Source organism: Pteropus medius, unplaced genomic scaffold, assembly GCF_902729225.1.
Source record: "Pteropus medius unplaced genomic scaffold, Ma_sr-lr_union100, whole genome shotgun sequence".
NCBI lineage: Eukaryota > Metazoa > Chordata > Mammalia > Chiroptera > Pteropodidae > Pteropus > Pteropus medius.
In genome coordinates this window covers 3,636,064-3,656,603 of record NW_024354498.1, presented here as the reverse complement: position 1 = coordinate 3,656,603, position 20,540 = coordinate 3,636,064, and the positions used below count along the sequence as shown (strand labels likewise).

The 20,540-nt window shown below is 40.8% G+C and overlaps 1 protein-coding gene across 5 annotated transcripts in view; it reads right to left on the bottom strand.

Annotated features, from left to right (window-relative positions):
* The window catches only part of SH3KBP1 (SH3 domain containing kinase binding protein 1), a 313,545-nt gene that overhangs the window by 77,212 nt on the left and 215,793 nt on the right, over window positions 1-20,540 (bottom strand). For all 5 annotated transcript variants that reach the window (XM_039852304.1, XM_039852302.1, XM_039852303.1 and 2 more), the window contains 2 exons: window positions 18,073-18,148; window positions 7,714-7,808 (listed from right to left, as the gene is read on the bottom strand). In XM_039852304.1, the coding sequence (XP_039708238.1) occupies window positions 7,714-7,808; window positions 18,073-18,148 (171 nt within the window). The remainder of the gene's footprint in view (window positions 1-7,713; window positions 7,809-18,072; window positions 18,149-20,540) is intronic.

Below are 20,540 nucleotides of genomic sequence, written 5' to 3'. Positions count from 1 at the left end.
CACTTACAATGAGCCAGGCATTCTAAGTGCTTTTCTACTTTAATAGTGGGTACTAGTATTACTCCCATTTCATAGAACTAAAAAGTGAGGAAGAGAGAGATTAAGCAATCTGCCTAAGGCTACGAAAATAGTAGAAAGTGGCAGGAATAATTACATGCATGAGGATTTACAAACAAGGTGATGACTATATGCAACACAGTCTAAAATAGGGAAAAACCAGAAACAGGCTAAATGTGAAAAAGGATTGTGGTACTCCATACATTAGGATGCTAAGGAAATATTTAACCATGCTGCTAAAGATAGGAACCATATATTTTAGACAAAGAGGGTTAAAAACTAGTGTATATGATGTGATTCAGAATATTCTTGAAGTGTGTGTGTGTGTGTGTGTGTGTGTGTGTGTGTGTGTGTAAAAAGTCTGAAGAATATAGCTCAAATATTTAGAGAAGTATTTGAAGGTGGTGAGGTCACAGGTGATTTTGACTTTTCTTTGTACTTATTTATATGTTTTGTTTTCACTTTTTTCTCCAAGAGTAAATATTAGTTATGTGACTTTAAAGTATTACTTAAAAGTATATCCCATCCCGCTTGCCATCTCAAAAACAGTGTATTTTAAAAAGATACAAATGTGAATATAAATACTTTGAGATACTTTAATAAGACTGGGGCTATACAATTATAATAAATTACTTTCATTCTAAGAAAAGTTAAATAATAAAGGGGAATTTGGGGGAAAGTATTGACCTTAATTTCAGGATAGTTCAATATACCAAGAAAGAATTTCCAATCATTGAACATTTATCTTTTCTTCTTCCTACAATAACTTATCATAGCAATAACTATAATTTAACTTTTACATTTCTAAAGCATTTTTAGCCATGCCATCTCATTCTATCCTCACAACAGCCATCTCAGAGTAATACACATAGAAAGGTTGGAAATAGAAAACAGAAAAAAGGAGAGTTTCTCTAATCCTTTATGACACTTGCAGATTTTTTTATGTGTGGCAGGAAAAAAGATTCCCAAGATGCCATTCCAAGAATTACGGATGTCCTGCCACTAAAGCACAGCACTCTGGAGAGAGATGACAATTAGGCTGAACAAACACAGGGCCTCTTTTGACAGTTTTATGTAATTTGTGGTGGCACATAATGCTGGGAATTTGCGGCAACTGCAAACTGTTTATGAAAAATCTGCAATCATCACCATCAAAATTTTGGGCTGGCATTGTTTTGACGGTGTACTGGTAAACTAAAGAGAAATTTTCTTCCATCTCAAGTCCTACGTTTCCCATCATCTAATTTAAAACTGCATGTTGGTGAGGATACACAAAGCTCAATGAGGAAGAGTTTTGATTAAATGCACTATGGTGTCAGGATTCTTCTCACACATCCCACTGTCCTGGTTACTTGAAAGAGGAAGACAAAACAGTAAACTGTTTTGGGAATACAGCAAACTGTATTCCTTGGGATTTTTAATGCTCTGAGAAGGAGATATAGTGTGACTTCTGTCTTGAGAAAGGACATATTCAGTCTAACAAGACAGGCCATATTGCAAGAAATACATATCCTATGACACAAATGACTCATTTGCTGAACACTGACATTTTTCAAATGTGTGTAAACCCAGATGATCCCAGACCTATGCTTAACTTCTTTGTTCACTCATAAAACATGTCCTCCTAATGGGTCTGTCAGCATGTCATCATTTTTAGGGTGACACCTGCTAATTTACTCCTCACCCTTGAAACCACATTTAATGCTACCATTTTAGTTCTGCTAAAAGCTTCAGCAGTTGAGAGAGAAAGGGTCAACGCCAGCAATCTATTTAGCTGATTGGCTTTCTTATACCAAGATGAGAACTTTTCTTGAGATTCCTAAAGCCACTTCTCTTTGAGGAAACATCTTTGCTTCCTGTGGGGCGCGGGAAACAAGACAGTCTGAAGACATTTTTCTCGTGAAAAAATGTTTCAATTAATGAATTAATGGGAGAGAGGCAGGAAGGGAAAATAAACATTAGAACAAACAAAAGAACATGAAATCACAGAATGATTTAGGAAGGAGCTCAGGACTCCCACCTTTTTTTTCCCCCATGGTAAAAGCAAGCAGAAAGCTGAGTGGTACATGGACCCAGAAGAGAAGAGGAAGGCAAAATACACTGGATGCGAGAAGAAAGAAGTAGAAGGAGAGGGCTTCGGGCATAAAAAGAACCAACATTAGCCCTGAGCCGAGCTCATCATTTCCTCTGTATTATCATTTCATTTCTGTAGAGGTGACAATGGAATTATGGATGATCCTGACCCTAAGAGATCAGAAACATGGACACCAAAATGCAAGTGTCAGAAACAAATGGATGAGGTAATAGCATGGTGATAGTGTTTTCCTGGTAAAATAATGATAATGTAATTAATTTAGAAAGAAAATCCCACAGGCACCTGCCCTAGATATTTAGCAACAACGGGTGACTCAGTGAGTACACAAGGCACCTTTGGGAGTGACTGAGCACCACCTACCACAAGCATCTGACTCCCCCACCACCCCAAGGAAATTCAGACAGTACTGCTCTGCCCAGTCCTCAAGTTCAGGGTCAGGAGATACCTCTGCCCTGGCTCTGCCACTGATTTGCTGTGAGAACCTTGGGAAAGTTGCTTCCACTTTCTGAGAAAGTTCTGGGTCTGGTTCTCCTGTATGATCCGGACAATATACCAGTGGTGCCACCTAGCTCCCAGGGCTGATGTGAGGCTGAGTTCGGGAAAGATTTGGGAGGAAAAAGGAATGGTTATGAGGGGTCCTAGGCTCTTGCTGCCAGCAGCACAGAGGGTCCTGCACTGGGAAGCTATGGTCATGTAGGGAGATCGAGCCACGATTAAGTTGAATATTCAACCACTGTCTTGGGAAAGGAGGGAGAAACACACACTGAGGTAGAGATGCGGGAAGCTGGGGTAGTTAGTACTCAGTCCTAACTCTGCCCTCATAGCAAATATTTGGGTTCCCTAGTTTGACATATCCCTAGGCAAAGACAAAACTCCCAGTTTGTCTTTTTGTGTGGTGGTTACCTTATACTTCTACGTATATCTGATCTTCTGGGTTCCTCCTTTCTTCAGAGTGCATCTATCGGTTTCCTTCTCTGAACATCAATGCCGGCTTATATTATCTCTTTCCCTTTCCCTCCATCTCTACTGCTCTACGATTTTAGTCAATAATGTTATCTTTCTTTGTGTTGACCTTGATGTTGTCAAACAGGCTTATGGCCTTGAAGAAACAGGGGTGTCTGCTTTAATAAGGGTCAAAGACACAGCTACTCAGGAAATCCTTTTTACGTGAAACACCTAAAGATACTTGTTTACAGACGGGTCATGTGGGAAGCCCTTCCTCCTAGATTGAGGGGGCTGGGAGGAAAAGGCCATCGCTCTGAGGCCAGAAGGCTGTTGGCCAAAGGCAGGAACATCGTCCCTCTCCATAGTTGGGCTCACTCAGCCCCAAGTAGCAGTGGCCAGGGCAAGGAACACCCTTCAATGGTGGCCACTATCACAGCTGAGCCTGGCCTGACCCCACCAGGCTGCTCTCAGCCTTTCTCCAGGGAGTTTCTCTGGTCGGAAACCAGACCCAGAGGCTTCTGAACCCTTTCAGCCACGCTCTGAGCACAAATCAGGAAGGCGGGGATGGGGGTGGCAGGAACACAGATGAAGGAGCTATTTTTGAGTGACTGGAAATAAAAGCTAAACACAGGTGTGTTCTGCACAAGTGGAAATGTTCCCAAATCCACGAGAATTCTTTATAAATAAATCAGAAAACAAACCATTTGGGTTGCCACATTTCATCCCAGTTTCCAGGGACACACACAAATAGTTCGGGTCTTTGCGCATTATTTCAGGAACTGCAGAGGGCTTACAGGCACTCCCACTAAAGGTGTCTGACTCATTTTCTAGAAAGCTACAGGAAGTGACAATCTAGGGCTAAAAATGAGGGCGAAACGCCTGCCCTGTGACTCCTGCCACAGCACAGAAAAGCAGGGCAAAGGGAAACCACCTTCACTGGCTGTAAAAGGAAAACACAGGTGGATTTGGGTAAATCGAGACCCTTTACAGGAAAGGCAATCAAATTAAAGACCAGCAATTCAGGTCTTTCATCTCAACTCATACATACAATAACGAAGCATATCCAAGTGCATATTAAGCAAATCATGGCGAAGCCATTCATTTTACACACAATCATCTAAATGAACTTGTCAGAGATTCCTTAACTCAGAGGAAGATGTAAGAATATTCTACAACGTCAGTGGGGTTTGATAGATTCAGACTTAATTGTTTTCACTTTCAACAGGCAAAATATTTATGGCCCATTTTCTCTCTGTATTCTTGCTGAAATCTCACCCACTGTGAATTCTGAACTATTTTAGGTAGATTTTTCACCACTGTTAATGACTTTCTTCATGTCATGGCATTCCAGCCCTTGCAGCAAACCTGGGCCCAGACACAAGAGCCCTTCCATTCCTGCTTTCCAGGTCAGAGAAAGTGCAGCTGAAGTCGAAGTGACAATTCCCAGAACTACAGCTACCACTGGCAGACAAGTCCCTGAGAAAGTCACTTTATACACAGCATCTTAGTAAATCCTCATGGCAGCCCTGTGAGACCAGCTTTATGGCTGAGGGAACTGAGGCTTAGAGGGGTTAGATGACATGCCCAAAGACACACAGCCAGGAGCGGTGTTGCTGGGATTCAAGCTCTGCTTTCTCTGAGCTGGTAGCCTACATGATTCCTTGTCAACTTAACATGCTTCCAACAAACTGGAATGCTAGGTCATGGCTGGCATAAGTACAGGATATCAAGAGACCTGATTTCACAGACCATATAAAATAATAAAAATGAAATGATGGAGTACACAAAACTTTTTTAGAGCAAGCAGCTCAAAATGAGCCTGAGCATAAGATGCAGCATGAGTTAAGACTGGCTGTATTATCAGCTATTGAACAAGCAGCTAAGTGGGTAGGCAGAGGGCATCTGGGCAGCAGGAACATGGTCTGGGTCAAGTTAGGGAGGACACATGAGCAGGATGGGGACATCCTGGGAGAGTTGGTGTAGAACAAAAATGTGGACCGAGGCCAGAAAGCCAGACTGAGGCCTGACTGAGGCCAGACTGCTTGGGCCAACGAATGCAGAAGAAAGCCGGATTTTACAAGAAACAAGAGGAAAGTTACTTAAGATTTTCTTCGGAGTGGAGGGGTTGCATGAGCAAACTGCTATTATGGGACGATAAAAAGAAGCTGGGGAGCTGGGGATGCAGTGGCCCTCCACCTCTGGCCACCCAGGACTTTCCCCTGAAGCAGGTGCTGTGGAGGGTACTGGGGAGAAAGGCGGCTGGGGAGGTGTAGCCTGCAGCCTGGGCCTGGCTCTACCATGGACAGGAAGTGGCAGAGACGCAGAAGGGCAGAATCTAGGTTCTGGTGCTCCTCAACGAGGGCGGCACGGGAGGCAAGAGTCAAAATGGCATGGGCACATCAGGCCTGAGGAGCAGGATCACTGTGCAAGCTCGGTCAAGGACCAAGTGTACGGTGAGGATGGCAAGGTCATGCTCTGCAAATGCAGTAGCAAGATCTGTAAGCTGCTTCACAGTTTCCATACTGCTTCCTAATACATTAAGCTATGAAACTGGGGAAACCAGGTGCTTCAGGAAACTCTTGATAGCAGCCTTCCGCATGTGCTGTTCCTCTCTTTCCCCTCTGTTGGTGGGACCAGGAGTGAGTCCCTTTCTGACTAAGCTCTTTAGAAAAAAAAAAACAGATTCTTTTAACAGACTGGATCTCAGGCCAGGAGGAAGGAATAAAACAATCAAGATGAATGTGTTCTCGTCATATATAATCAAATGACGAGGACCAGAATATGGTATGTTACAGTAAAAATAGATGTATTCACCTAAGGGACTATCCATGGTGGTTTTTTTCTTTTCCCAAAACCTTATTAAATATTATTGATACATCTGGTTTTCAATTAAAATGCGGCTGCCCCTCTCTACACAAAAACCAAAACAAAAACAACAATAGGAAAGTAAGTCTCCAGACTATGAAGAATGGCAGCTACTGAATTCTCTGCTTGCTTTCTCATCACAGGGGAAAGTGATCTCCACGCTTCCCGTAGTAGAAAGCCAAGTACCTGCACTGTTTCTCGAAGTATCTGTATTATGCCTCACATCCACTTAACAACTTGCCCATTCTGAGTGTTTGGTTAAGGGTCTGATTCAAAATAGAGTGTGCACTGTGCATAAGCAGCAGCCTGAAAGAGGCACCGCCGAAGGACCAAGGGAAGGAAGGGTGGTAAAGGCAGGGAAGAACTGCTGCCTCCTTGGCAGAAAGGAAGAAGAGGGAAGCACTCCCCCTCCTCTGATTCCCTCCTGCCATGGAAAACTCTAACCACCAACAGAGACACACTGAAATAAGTTCATGGGAGGATATTTTACAGGTAAAAAGATGAACGAGGTCTTGGGTGACCAGCAAAGCAGAGAATAGTTTGCTATTCCAGAAAGGAGCCCGCCCTTAGCCTATCACGTTCATATGGAGTAGGCGAGAAGACCAGTTCTTGCCCTAAAATAATGTGACCTTTGGCAAGCTACTTAATCTCTGGGGTCATTAGTTCCTTGGCATCATTGGCTCAGGCTCTTAAACCACATAACCTCTATAGTCATTTCTTCAAGGTAACTGTCCTTGATAATAAGGGTAAATCAAACCAATTTCTTTTTGGATATACTTGGGGGCAGGAGATAGGGGAGCAGGCAACACCAGAGCCCACTCCCTCTCGGTAATGGCCAGAGGCAGTGGAACCCAGGGCCTACCTCTCACATTAACCCCCTGCTCTCTCTCCCCTTACCTTGTACCCTCCATCCTACCAATGCTTTCCAGCTCTGCAGGAGCCCAGGCAGCCGTGATGCTTGTGCTAAGGGAATTAAGTGTTCCCTGCCACTCACCTTAATACAAGAATAAAACTACCTTCCAGATCTTAAAGACAGTACAGTTTTTTCATCATATTTGAGCATCATAAAAATCCAGTATCTCCGAGAAAAGGTCATAATATTCTAGGAATCTCTTAAATAATATATCTTTCAACCATCTACTCGGTGAGTCCTATTGCATGAAAGTACACATAGTACATGGTCCAGGCCCCGTTAAGCTGCATCGCTTCACACAGATTTTATAGCTCTTTGTATGATTACAGGGCTCTGCCTGTAATGATAATAAAATCATTCAACCTTCTTAGCCCAAACAAGACAGGCAAAATTCTCTCGGGCACGCTACCTGTCTTTGATCTGAACAGCAAACATTCTTTAAGCGTTTTCTGCCTGTGAGGCATGACCTGCCTTTCTAAAGCTTCTCTTTGGATACGTCACGACCCAGAGCTTTGCAGCCAGGGCTGCTGTGTAGGGCGCACTCTCCAGCCAAGGAGGCCACCTTCTAGGTTAGCCCTTCTGGGACAGACGTTTTCTGCAGGGCCATGCAAATCTGCAGCTGTGGCTCCAAGGCAAACAGAATCTATTTGATTTCCAAATTCATTCATTCACCTGGATACATCTGGCTTAGCCTGATCAAGAGGAAAGACATAAGATTCTTCCAAAGGAGTCTAGCATAAAAACCGAGAGTTTCAAGGGCTAAAACAAAGCTTGTCCCATCCAGTCGATTCCCTAAATCGGTTCACAGTTTAGAAGGCAGAAGGAAACTTTTGTTTACCTTATTGATGAGAGTGACTATATCTCCTTCTTTGATTGTCAATTCATCATCATTCTGTGCCTCGTATGGAAATATTACTTTGCAGTAATCCTTGGCTGTAAGAAGAAGAAAAAACACAACCTTTAAAATGCTTTATCTAATGAGTTGGCTCAAGAGAATATGTTCTCTATCACACTAACTTCAGGGAAAAGTACACTTAATGGATAAGATATAACTACTGATAAAGAAAGGGTCACCCTCAGAAAATTACCTAAGATTGCTCATTTGGGGCTCATGGATAATTATTTTCTTCGTTTCTTTTTCTCACAAATAATCTGACATCATGAAATGCCATTGATTGCTTTTCTTCTCTCAGGCAGAAAAGCAAAAAGCTTCCTTGGTTTTAGGAAAATAGATGTGTATATTTTATATACTCTTCAGATGCATGCATAAGCAGACATCATTTAAAAGAGCAAAAAGCTTAAATTTTGCTCTCACTGTCTTCTTCCACACATCACTAAATCAGAAACAGGGTATTTATGTATGTTACAAAGCCAACATAGTACTCGAAACAATGAAAAAGACTCATGTTACATCTTAAGAGACAGATGTTAATATATATTTATATACGAACATGTGTCAATCACAAATAGCCAACAAATACTAACCAAATGTTCTTTAAACACATGTGTATGTCTGGAGGCGGTGAACTTGTACACATATGTGCCACGGCCTCTCTCTGGGAACCTGACTATTCATAGATGGGGCTGTTCATTGGCGAGGATATACGCACTAGCCCTTGCCAAACAGGGGAAAACACTAAGGCCATGAAAAATCATATTATATGTTCTGAATTATATGCTTTTGAAAGTCTATCTGATATGAAATCTCCATTTACACAAAAGCACTCGTTTAGAAGACAGTGAAAACATCTGTAAGGTATTTGGGAAATTAAGACTTAGAAAACTGGAGTTTGATGACTCAGAAGAGAAGGTAGAAAGAAAAATTCAAGAGAATGTGTGTCTACTGGGACAGGTGTTTATTATTCTGCATCAGAGTCAACAGTCCTAATGGCTTTAAATGGCCTTAGATATTTCCCAAGGACTAGGCCAGTTCCTGCAGACAGATCATAACCTAGAGCTATACACGTAAGTATCAACGATATTGTCCCTAGTACCATTTATGTCACTGAAATGTGTCTTTTTGTGTGTGTGGTTAATGTCGCATCAATCATGGAGAGTGATATATAAAATAAAGACAATAAAAAATCTGTAATTTTTTATTTACAGATTTTTTACATTGTGGTATAGGGTTGGTCTAGATAAGACGGAGAGAAGAGAAGAGAAAAGAGAATAAGAGAAGTACTCACGTTGTTCCCATGCAGATATTTTTGCTTTCTGTCCAGTGGTTCCAAGATACCTGTCACATCCCCTCTCCTAGCACTGGAAACCTTCCGTCTTAGGTACTCTGGGCCCCTGATGCCTTTTGCTCATTAACTCATGCTGAAGAGCACTAGTTCTGAATCCCATCAATACCAATTGGCCTTAAGATTCCAAGGTCCACATAGTTACAATGTTCCATTTCTCTTTAATTAGTAATAGCAAACCCCGAAATACTAAATTGGCCAAATGTTCTAAAGGGAAGGCAAAAGTTAAGCATCTTTAAATTGGATAATGACAGCTTCTTACCAATTTCCTATTGACTGTCTAGTGAAATATGACTATCCAACCTCAAAACTTACAACAAAACTGAAAGAAATATACTATTATTGAAGAACTGCCCTGAAGACTTCCAGGTTTGAGAATAATTAATTGGATCAAAATCATGGAGACAACTTATGAAGGAGACACGCATGGTAATGAAGAAAAGGAAGAAGTCATGTTTCTACTTCTTTCCATAAAAAAGAAATAATAATAATTAATTAACTTTGTTAACTTCCCAGCAGCCATTCCCCATCTCCTTCCCAGTTCACAGAATCCTAATGTGTTCAGTCATTATAGTGAGGAATAGGGAACCCTGCCACAGCCCTAGGGATGAGTAAAATATGTCTAGGCAAATAATATTAATCTTACTCCTCTTTGTGATTGGTTTAAGGGTGAACATGTAATCTATTCCCAGCCAATGAGATGTGAGAGGAAATCTGCTGGCAGGGGAGAAGCTGTTAGATTTTGTTCCCTGATTTATAAAAGAGAGAAGAGGAAAATAGTTGCCCCCACCTTTCTGCTTTTAATAGTTTCATCTTTATTGGAAGACAGCATAATATTTGGCCCTGTTGCAGTCGTATTTCAATCCTGAGAGCAAAGCCAAGAAAATCACAGAGGAGGTGACCCTGAACCCTGACACTGTTGAGATGTCTGTCAAATTAATCAACTTCAGATGCCTCTGGATCTCTTATTACCTGACTTAATAAAACTCTATTGCTTACCACCACTTTGTGGCTAGTGGGTATTTATCACTCAAAGCAGAAGGTATCCTGAGATGAAGGAATTCGGTAGAACAAAGAGGACACTTCCAATTATCTCCTCTGAAACACTTGCCTCTAATCCGATTCCCCCCACCGAAAGACTCTTCCTATGCATCTTTGTCATTCCCTCCCACCCCACCCCCAACTTTTCCTTTGCTACCTCAGGACCTGGTCTGCAGGAGGGAGTCAACAAATGACTGTGGAATTGAATTGCAACCAACATAATGAGAAAACATTTACAAGAAAGTATTGGCGTGCCTTTAAAATGTTTCACAGGGCCATTTTGTTTGATGCCCACGATTTCCCTATAAGCTAAGGAGGGCCAGTGATCCCCTGTCAAAAAAACACAGTTTTAATGACATATAATTTATAAACCATAAAATTCACCCATTTTAATTATACAGTTTGAAGAGTTTTAATAAATTTACACAGTTCTATAAGCCAGTTTTAGAACACTGTGAGGCATTAGACACAGAATTATCTAGAAAGAACCAATTTTAGATATAGGAGGAGATACTGGTACCAATGGCTACTGTCAACCACCATATTCCATGAAGCAGATTCCTGCATATCTTGTCCCTCTTTGCATCCCCAGAGCCTGACACAGCTCGCACTTGATGTTTCCTGATACCCTAGTGACACCAATAAAGTGGAGGAAAATTTGAGGAACGGCAAAGTAGGAGGAGAGAATTTTGGGCCAAGAGTCAAGACAATCAAGACTGGGTCTGATCCCAGCTGGTCTGTCCTGAGGCAATCACGTAGTAGCTCTGTACCTCAGTGTCCTCAGGTGAAAAATGAGAGACCAGCCAAGGAGGGGTAAGAGGAGGGTTTGGTTAAATTCAGCAGAACACTCTCAGGAAATTTAAACTTATTGCAAAATTCCAATATAAAACAACTAAAAACAGAGTTGCTCTTTAATTAGACAGTGGGGCTGACCCATCTCCCACCCAGTTCCCCAAAAACATCTCAATGAAACTCTGGAGGTTCCAAGGAGCATACTAGGCTAGACCTAAGTCATTGTCAGCTCTGATACTGCATAGCTATAGTCAAAGGCACTATAAGTTGCTTCTGACCAAATATGGCAACCATTAGCCTCACATTTTCAGTTATTATGATATATTTGAAAATAAGAGTTTGTTTTTACTTCTGGGACATTTGGGCCCTATTTCAGCAGTATTGGAAAATAGAAGCATTATGTTGGTTTGGATGTACCAATGGTTTTAAGATACTCAAAAATAAACATATATAAAAAATATATAAACTCTGAGACCATGATTTTAATGTTATAGTATATGGAACAAAGATATTCCCTACTTTAATTCAAACATTTATTGAGTCACCACCATGAAAATGATATTGTCAGTTCTTGGGGCTGTGAGACTCGAGTCAGTCCAACCCCCCCCTCCCACCCTTACATGGTAGTGACAACCTAATGCCTGGAGAAAGAAAGGGGGAAAGAATGACAGAAGAAAAGACAAACATGAATAAACATAAACTCACTATGATGTGATATTATTACAGTGTTTCAGAGAAAGGCAAGATTACATTCAGGAGAGAGTTCACAAAAGAGGAGGCATTTGATGCATCTTGAAAGAAGAGTAAAATTCCAAATCCTTTATGACATGGGAAGATGATAAATTTTAAATGAGTAGCAGACAGAGATGGAGAGGAAGGGAATGAAATTAGCTTTTGGAGGTAGGCATTTTCCATCTATTCATCAGTTAGATGGATTTAATTAGTCCAAGATAAAATAGGGATGAATACACACATGCACATAAAGAAATAAAGGCACGATTTATCTAGTGATTGAGATATTTTGTCTCTATTTTTCTTTTGAAAGATTTAAAAAATACTAATGAATTAGCATAAAACTTAATCCCTAAGTCAATTCTCAAGTTTTTTTGCTTTGGAGTCCTTTAAGAATCTGATAAAAAGCAATCACTCTCTCTTTACAAAAAAAGAAAGGAAAAAAAAAAAACATAGACACATTCAAAGGTACAGAGAAAACATGTACAATATGAGAAAGTTCAAGGATCCTGAAACCTTTGCCTAGTTCCAGATCAAGCTCCCCTGTACTGATTAGTAACTGGTGTTCCAACATTAAGTAACTTTTTCTATTAAAACCACCAAGAAGCCCAGTCACGATTCACTCCCCCTTCAAAAAAACACATTTCAATCTCTAAACTTCTAGAAATTTACGAGATTAAAAACAAACTTTTTAAGGAATTGAACTCATGTGCCCACATCCCATGACTCCCTTCAGCTGGTTTTATAATCTATTCATATAAAAAACAAATAAACCAGCTTTAAAAAATATAGCTTAAAAAAGGGAAAACAAACAGAATAAACATCAGCAAGCAGAAATCACACACACACACACACACACACACACACACACACACACACACACTCCAGGAAATAACATTAAATCCAGGATGATTCTCTAGGCTTAATCTTAGGACACGGTGATCAAAACCCATGTGTCACAGAGTCTGGTAGGAAGCCTTCCAGAACTTTTAGCAGGGGTGGAAAGTACCAGGTCATGTCTAGAACTCTTTTTCCTTTGGGATACCAGAACTAACTATCAAGCTCAATGACGTCTACTTTCACCAGCATCAAAATCTGAGATTCTTTCATTAAACTGACAAATATTATGAGACATTACTGATTCACAAGCCCTTATCTATAAGTCTTGGGGACAGAATTTTTCAGATTTTACAAAGAAAATATTTGGCACATACCATATAATATATAACCACCTCAGCTGGGGTCTGGGGCTGTGCCCAACTATCAAATACATTAAAATTCTGCCGCAAATGGATAATTCATAAACCTAAGTGAAATAAATAAAGACTATACACAGATGCATGTTGGTCCAGGACAAGTTTTATCACCCAAGTGATAAAACCTTTTAGTTTTCTGGCTTTTTGTGTTTTGGAATTGCAACAAGGGTACAAACTTCTATCATGTTCTAGAGAAGAAACTAAGTTAAACTAATATCTGGTTCTCAAGGAACTTATAATCAAGAAGAGATAAGGTATGTATACACAGCGACCTTGACAAGGCAACAGTAAAGAAAGGACGGGAGCAACATGTTCAGCTTAAAGCATCAGAGTATCAAAAAGAGGACATTATTTCCCAAAGTAGAGATTAAGGGCCCCTTCTTGGAACAACAAAGTAGCACTGGGCTCTGTAAAGATGTTCTAAAACTTTAACTAGAGGAGTAGGAGTAGGGGTTCCCAACCAACCCTGATGACAAGAACGATGTTCCTTCTATGCTGTCCCAGACCCCTTCCCTGGGGATCCCAATCAACAGGTCTGAGGTAGGAGCAAGAATCCACAAGCACCCCGGTGATTCTCCTCGACATGGAAGCTTGAGACTACTGAGTGGGTATCAGCACCAGGCGGAGGACTTGTAAAAGCAGAATCCCCAAGGTTTCTGATTCCACAGGGCTAGGGCAGAGCCTGGGGATTTATATCTCTGAGCAAGTTCCCGCAAAGGGAGTTAGCTTTCTTTCTCTAAGAGGACTGTATTCAAATCCAGGTCTTCAGCATGGGCAGGCTGGGAACTCTTGCAGTAAAACCCCCATTCTGAATCCGGACAGCAAGGTCTGTATTGGTGACACTGGATGAAAAGTGCCTCCTAGGGAGAGGGGGGACCCCTGAGACACCGAGCCTGGGGGCTTTAGTACACATCGGGTGTCAGAGGCACTAAAGCACTGGGTAGGAAACACATTTCAAACTGGACATGCCCAAATTCCCAGGCCCAAGAATGAGTGAGCTTTGGGGAAGATATGTAAGCAAAAACACCTGTCCTGGAAAAAGAGGATAAACATGCTCCCAGGTAAGGCTGGGGGGAAAACTGACATAAGGGAGCTGACCCTTTCGTCTCCTATGTAAACATATGGTGAGAAAGCAAAAAAATTGCTCAGACTGAGAAAATAAAAATCTGCCCAGCTATTCGTTGGGCTGGGGTAACAAACACAGATCCAGCCAGCTGCACAGTGAATGGGAAATAGTATTTCTCCCAAGTACGTGCTGCAGCTGGAAAGGGTCCTAACGACCCCTTCTCTGAGTGACTACTGCTTCCTTGTTCCCTGAGAAAGTTTGTCCTCTAAAACCAGACTATCAGAAACTTTGCTTTTTTATATCATATCAGCTAGAACAAAACGTTCAAATGTTCTATCCTTGGCTGAAAGAACTGCTACTTTGACACAGAAAAGCAGCAAATACTGCTTAGCTTAAATTTTACTGCATTCCCCCTCCCTTCCAAATTTGTAACTATTCTTTTTTTCTTTTGTGTGGTGTGATACTCCACAGGTCCTCCTGTGCGATGTCCTTGGTGCAATGAGCCAATAAACCTGACCTTTTCGGACAGGCCTGGTTTGTCCTGGTGCCCTCAGGCTGATTGGGCTAAAGCAGGGCTGGAAGAATAAAGGATCTGTGAAGTCCCTCTGGCAACCACTGCTAACCCCTCAGAAACCCCAAGAAAGTTCAAAGGTTTTATGTGAATAAATATGTCCTTTCCTCGTGGTGACTGTGAACTTAAGGGACCCACAGTTACTATATCACTTTTTAAAAGATAGTCCAATATAGAGCCTGGTAAACTGTAAATCATTTATAATTTTCCATCTGATCAACCACCATTTGTTATGTGCCCACTGAGTCCATGGTACTCTTCTGGGCTGTAAGGTGGAGATATCGAGTAGGAGACACAGTCCCCACCTTGAGGGACCAATGATAGCAACAAGGTACCATGTGTCACCATCATAGGGGACAATTCCTAAGAAGAAAGTCAATGAACAAAGTGATCAGAAAGGTGATGCAAGTATCCGGTGATGAAGTGAGGGGAGGTTTGGCAGGAAGGTTAAGCCTTTGCCCCACAGTCATTATTTATTCCAAAGCCTGATCTGCCTTTGTACAAATTCTGTCAAGGACTATTTTCTTCCTAACCCAGCTGCCTAACTGGTTTTCTGAATCCCTAAGACTGAACTGTTTGTTCACAAAGGTACTAAATAGTCTTTTTTTTTTCTGGGCTATTTTTTTTTTAGCCCACAGAGGCCACAAATCTGCATCACTTGTAGTAAGGAAGAGGGAAGCTCCAGATGTGGTAAGCTGGAGGAACCTCAGGGCATTCATTTATGAATATTTAGACATTTTTCCTCTTGTTATGAAAATTGTGGCAATCTGTTCCCCAGCATGTGTTTCAGATAAATTTCAATATCATAAAAGCTTTATTGGGGAAGGGGAGATGATGTTAGCTGTTCTAATAAATCCTGATAGCTGAGCTTCACTTTCACTCAGAAAATGCCAATTCACATGAACATTTTTTGAATCATCATAACTCTTAAGCTTGATATGAGTTTGTAGTTTAGCATGCTAAGAAGACAGCTAGCTGTGCAGGAGGGACCTTCTCTCCCCTGCACTGCTGGGCAATTGTTGACATAGGTTTGTCTTCAAACCAGAAGGCAGGAGAATGTATCGCTCCCAAGCTCAGGGTCATTTCTAGTAGTTGGTCAGCACCCTGTGTCCTTCCACCTGAATATGGATATTGCATCAAAATCTGGAAGCAGCAAAATTTTCTAAATGGAGAACACTTGTTGGTGGAATAGGGTGCTTCATGGAAATAACAGAAGAACAATTACCCCAGAACTTCCTCTTTATAATGAAAGCCAGAGAGTATGTGAGGGGTGAGATTAAATTGCAGAAATTCTTGCTCTGGGTCCATGACAAATGTCTGCCAGTAAACATCCCTCAAGGCTTCACTGACAGTGATAATTCTCCTACCTGACTTACTACTACTCACATGCATATTTACACCTGTTGTAAATTTGCCCAATGGCATCCATCATCTGTTTCTACCAAATTATTCACAGCTTCCTTTTGTCTCTCCCATCCAGCTGCTCAATTTTTGAAATGCAAAAACCTTTCCTTCTGAATCTTAAACTTTTGGAATTGAATCAGAGGATGAGGATGCTGGGAGAAATCTCAGGGGTTTGTTCTCTCTAGTACAATCCTCTGACTTTACAAAAAATACAGACAATGAGATAAAATGATGTGCCAAAGGTCATATACCTAGCTGATAACACAGCTGGTCCTAAAATCTGAGCTTTCTGACTTTGGGGCAAAGCACCCAGTCTTTGTAAAAACACTCTTCATTAACAACACTCCCCCTCCCCCACCATGATGCTTCCAAAGAGTAATAACATTGTCCATAAACTTGTTAATAGCCATGGCTACAGAATGAGCATTTGAACAGAAGGAAGGATGGGCTATTGTTCAACAAGAGAAATATTTCCAGAAATAGTTTAACTATCAATTCTTGAAAAAAAAAATTTTTTTTTCAGGACTCTTAAAGAATCTTAAAGCTTTTAGTGCCTAAAGGTAGGTTTAGCATCATAAGCCTATAACCTGCATGAATAAATGCAGGGCCAGTTTCTCCTTAGGGACATTTGTAGACTCAGAACAGTGGTCCTCGAAGTGTGGGCCCTAGACCAGGAGGCGGTACCATCTGGGGATTTTAGAAAAGCAAATTTTCAGGCCACCCCAGATCTACTGACTCAGAAGTTCTGGAGGTGGGGCCCAGCAATCTGGGGAATGGGGCTCCAATCTCCAGGTGATTCTGGGGCACACTTAAGTTTGAGAACCATTGCATTAGAACACTATACTATTATCTGGAGTCTGACTGTATCATTAACATGGAAGGCGTGTAAGTTCATTTGAATCTTAAACATTAAGACAGGGCTCTAGCATCTGTATTCATATTATCCATAAATTTATCTAAACCACCATTTTTGGCTTAGCAAGTCCCATGAATTCACTTTCTTATGTCTAAGGCAGTATTCCTTATTTGCTCTCAACACTACCTGTTTTGCGCTGCAAAAGGAGTTCCTGGTATATTATTCTACAATTAAAATAATAAATCTATGCTTGCTTTTACATTAATCATAATTATACACATATGACATATCTTCACTCAGTCTTTGGCTTTCCAAACTAGATTAGTAGTCTGTCCACATTATCCTCCTAAGGAAACTTGAGGCTAAAAAAAAAAAAAATCCCTAAAAGGAATCGAAATACTTGTTTCTGAAAAAACACACACTAGAGTGCATTCAGAACACCATCGTTATGGGAGGAATGACTAAAGGAAATGGAGAGTTGTCCAATTTAGCAACTACAAATACAGGATACCCAGTTACTTTTGAATTTTAGATAATAAATATTGTGTGGGACATACTTATAACCCGAAAATTATTACTCTGTTTATCTAAAATTCAAATGTAACTGGGTACCCTGTATTTTATCTGGCAACTCCAGAATTGAGAATACCGACCTTTGGGAAGGTTTTGGGGAGACAACTGTCCTCAAATACTTAAAGGACTGTTGAGAAAAAAATGGCCCAATATCAGTATGGAGCCAGAGACTAGAACCCATGGAGGAAAATTATAGAAAGAGCATGTCTGGCTCAATAGAAGAAAGACATTTGTATCTAGAGGGATTCAAGCAGAGATGTGCCGAGGATGTTGGTAAGAAGTCAAGGTTTGGAAGTGCTGACTAAGTGATTAGGCTCAAAGATAAGGCCTCTCTGACTTGAAGGTCTGTGAATCCCTAAATGGCTCAAGTCACCATTCTCTAGAATCTCTCTGCTGCCTGAACTGTGCAAAGTGCTCTCTGGGTAGATGTGGATAAGCCCTGGCTCTGCACATAGGCGAGATACACCAGGCAGGAAAGATCCACGTTTCATAAAGGGGATCCCCACCCCCTCCCAAGGACCCAATGAAACCCATTTGTGTGCATTTTTTCTAACGTATTTTAAAAAGTCATTAAGATTACGTGAGAATTTTTCAAAAGCATTTCAAATACTGGAAAACTCTTAACTACTTTCAAATGTAAAATGGATAAATAAGGAAACTCACTCTTTGTTCTGCTGTCCATTTCTGTTTTTGAAGAGTCCGGAGTTGCTGTAGTGGGGGTTAACTTCTTTCCAATAGTCTGAGGAAGAAAAAAAAGAAGATTTTACTTACCAAGATGATTCTCTCCACTAAGCAAAGGAATAAAATCAAGACCATAAGAACAAAATGTTCACAACTGGTTCTAAAAACCGAACACTTAACTTTTTGTACCGCTCTGTATACTGGCTACTCTTCTCTGATGGGTCTGAACCTCAAAACAGAACACTTAACTTTTTGTACTGCTCTATATACTGGCTACTCTTCTCTGATAGGTCTGAATCTCAATGACGAATAAGTGAGAAAACCAGGCAAAAAGGACTTTATCCTTGGGGACATTCAGTACCTTTTGTTTCCATTCTTCTTTGATATTCTTATTAAAAGGTTACTTTTAGCAGAGAAAATAAATACATTTTCCCTCATTTTATGATAAGTTGACTCAATCTGTGGAGGAACAGCACCCTGCCCAGAGGAGGTACTCAACGTGTCTATGGAGGAGAAGAATGGTAGTAAGAAGGGAGGAATAAAAAGACAGAAAGAAGGATGAAATTAAGGAATGGAGGGCCAGAAGGACAGATGAATGGATGGGCATGTGGAAGGACAGGCAGAAGCCAGAGTGTTCAGGGCAACTGTGCCTTACTGTGTCTCCTTCTAGCCACCTGAAATTCAACCTGCCCTGCAGGGTGTGAGTAAACATGCTCATGTCCCCTAGAACAGGTCTACCTGTCCCAAAGGTAGAAACAAAGAGGGCAGTAGCTCCTTTCCCACTGGCCTTTCAACCCTCCAGGGCTTTGAGAAAGGCCAATGCTGCAGACCCTAGGTGTCTATTCACAAGTCGTTTTTTAAAAACAAAACCAAACATTATGAGTTGTATTCAGTTCATTTTCTTTCCTCCATTCACAGCTAATTCTATATCACTCATCACTTAGGAACCATCCATAGAAAAGACTGGATATTGTCTCTGACTAAAGATGTTCCCCAAAGCGTAGGCAACTCAGGGGCTCGGAGAAACAAAATCAAAAAACAAGACGACGGACAAAACTATGGTTCCAAAGGTGAGGTCTGTTCTCACTCTCCTTTGCCACCATATTTGTGCGATCATGATTAATGCCCGAGGAAAATGCCTATTGATATCAGGGAAACAGCTGTCAAAACCAAGTAGCTGGATGAATCAACCTCTCTGACAATGAAGGGTTTCCCCAGTGAGAGTTCCGGCCATTGGGAAAACCAAATATATCTGCCCCTTGGACACATAAAGAGGAATGAACTGCATAATTCAAAAACTGGCACGGTGGAATGTTTCTTCAAATAAAACTGATTCACCATAGTTTTTAATTTGAAAAATGTCTTCATGCTTCAAATGTTGAAACTAACATTAAATATGAATAAATCACAGAAAGAGGATACGATAAATCAAACCCTCAGCCCTTCATGAATTTTTAAAAACATTTGTGACAGAAAGCCTTTACATTTTACACGGTGACATTTTTATTTAGTGCTGCAGGGCTTTCTATATTAGATAAAAAATGAAACCCAAAATATTATGCCACCCCTCAAGTGCTGCTAAGTACTCAAACTAATAACATTTTGTGATTCCAAGGAAACATCAAGGAGAAAAAAAGCTTGATGCCATTCGGCCATAAGGTCAAATCTGATGAAAAACTGTTCTTAGAATTATCTTGAAAAAATCAGGAACTGACAATAACAGTAGATGCTTTCACAGTGTCATTCGCATTCCTGTTCACAGTTCCAACAGCATCTTCGGCAATCTCTTTGGTTTTTTTTTTTCCTCCCTTTGGGGGACCAGAGTAAAGCATCACTATTGTAAAAGCATTAACAAAAAGAAAAGAAAAACATTAACACTTCAGTTATTACTAAGAGTGGAATGAGGAAATTAGGAAAAGACAATAGTGAACACTTACGTCCAATCCTGACTTTCCTGAAAAAAAAAAAAAAGACGACCAATGGTTTGAGCTTTAAAATAGATGCCTTCCTGTAGAGAAACCTTTGCAGGTTGTATTTCATACAACTCCCCCTTATTTGGTGTCAAGAGGAAGTGCTGCCCCTCATCTCTAATGTCCTGATTTACCAGTCCGTCCAAGCTCACAGACATAAAGAAAGGTCTCCAGTTCAATACACTTACTTCTGAAGCTAAAATAAATGAATGGGACTAATCAAACTAAAAAGCTTCTGCTCAGCAAAAGAAACGTCAACAAGGTAAAGAGACAACCATCCGAATGGGAAAATATATTTGCACGGAACATCTCTGATAAGGGTCTAATATCCAAAATATACAAAGAACTCATATGACTCAATAACAACAACAAAAACCAAATGATCCAATCAAGAAATGGGCAGAGGACCTGAACAGACACTTCTCCCTAGAGGACATACAAGTGGCCAAAAATATATTTAAAAATGCTCAATATCGCTAG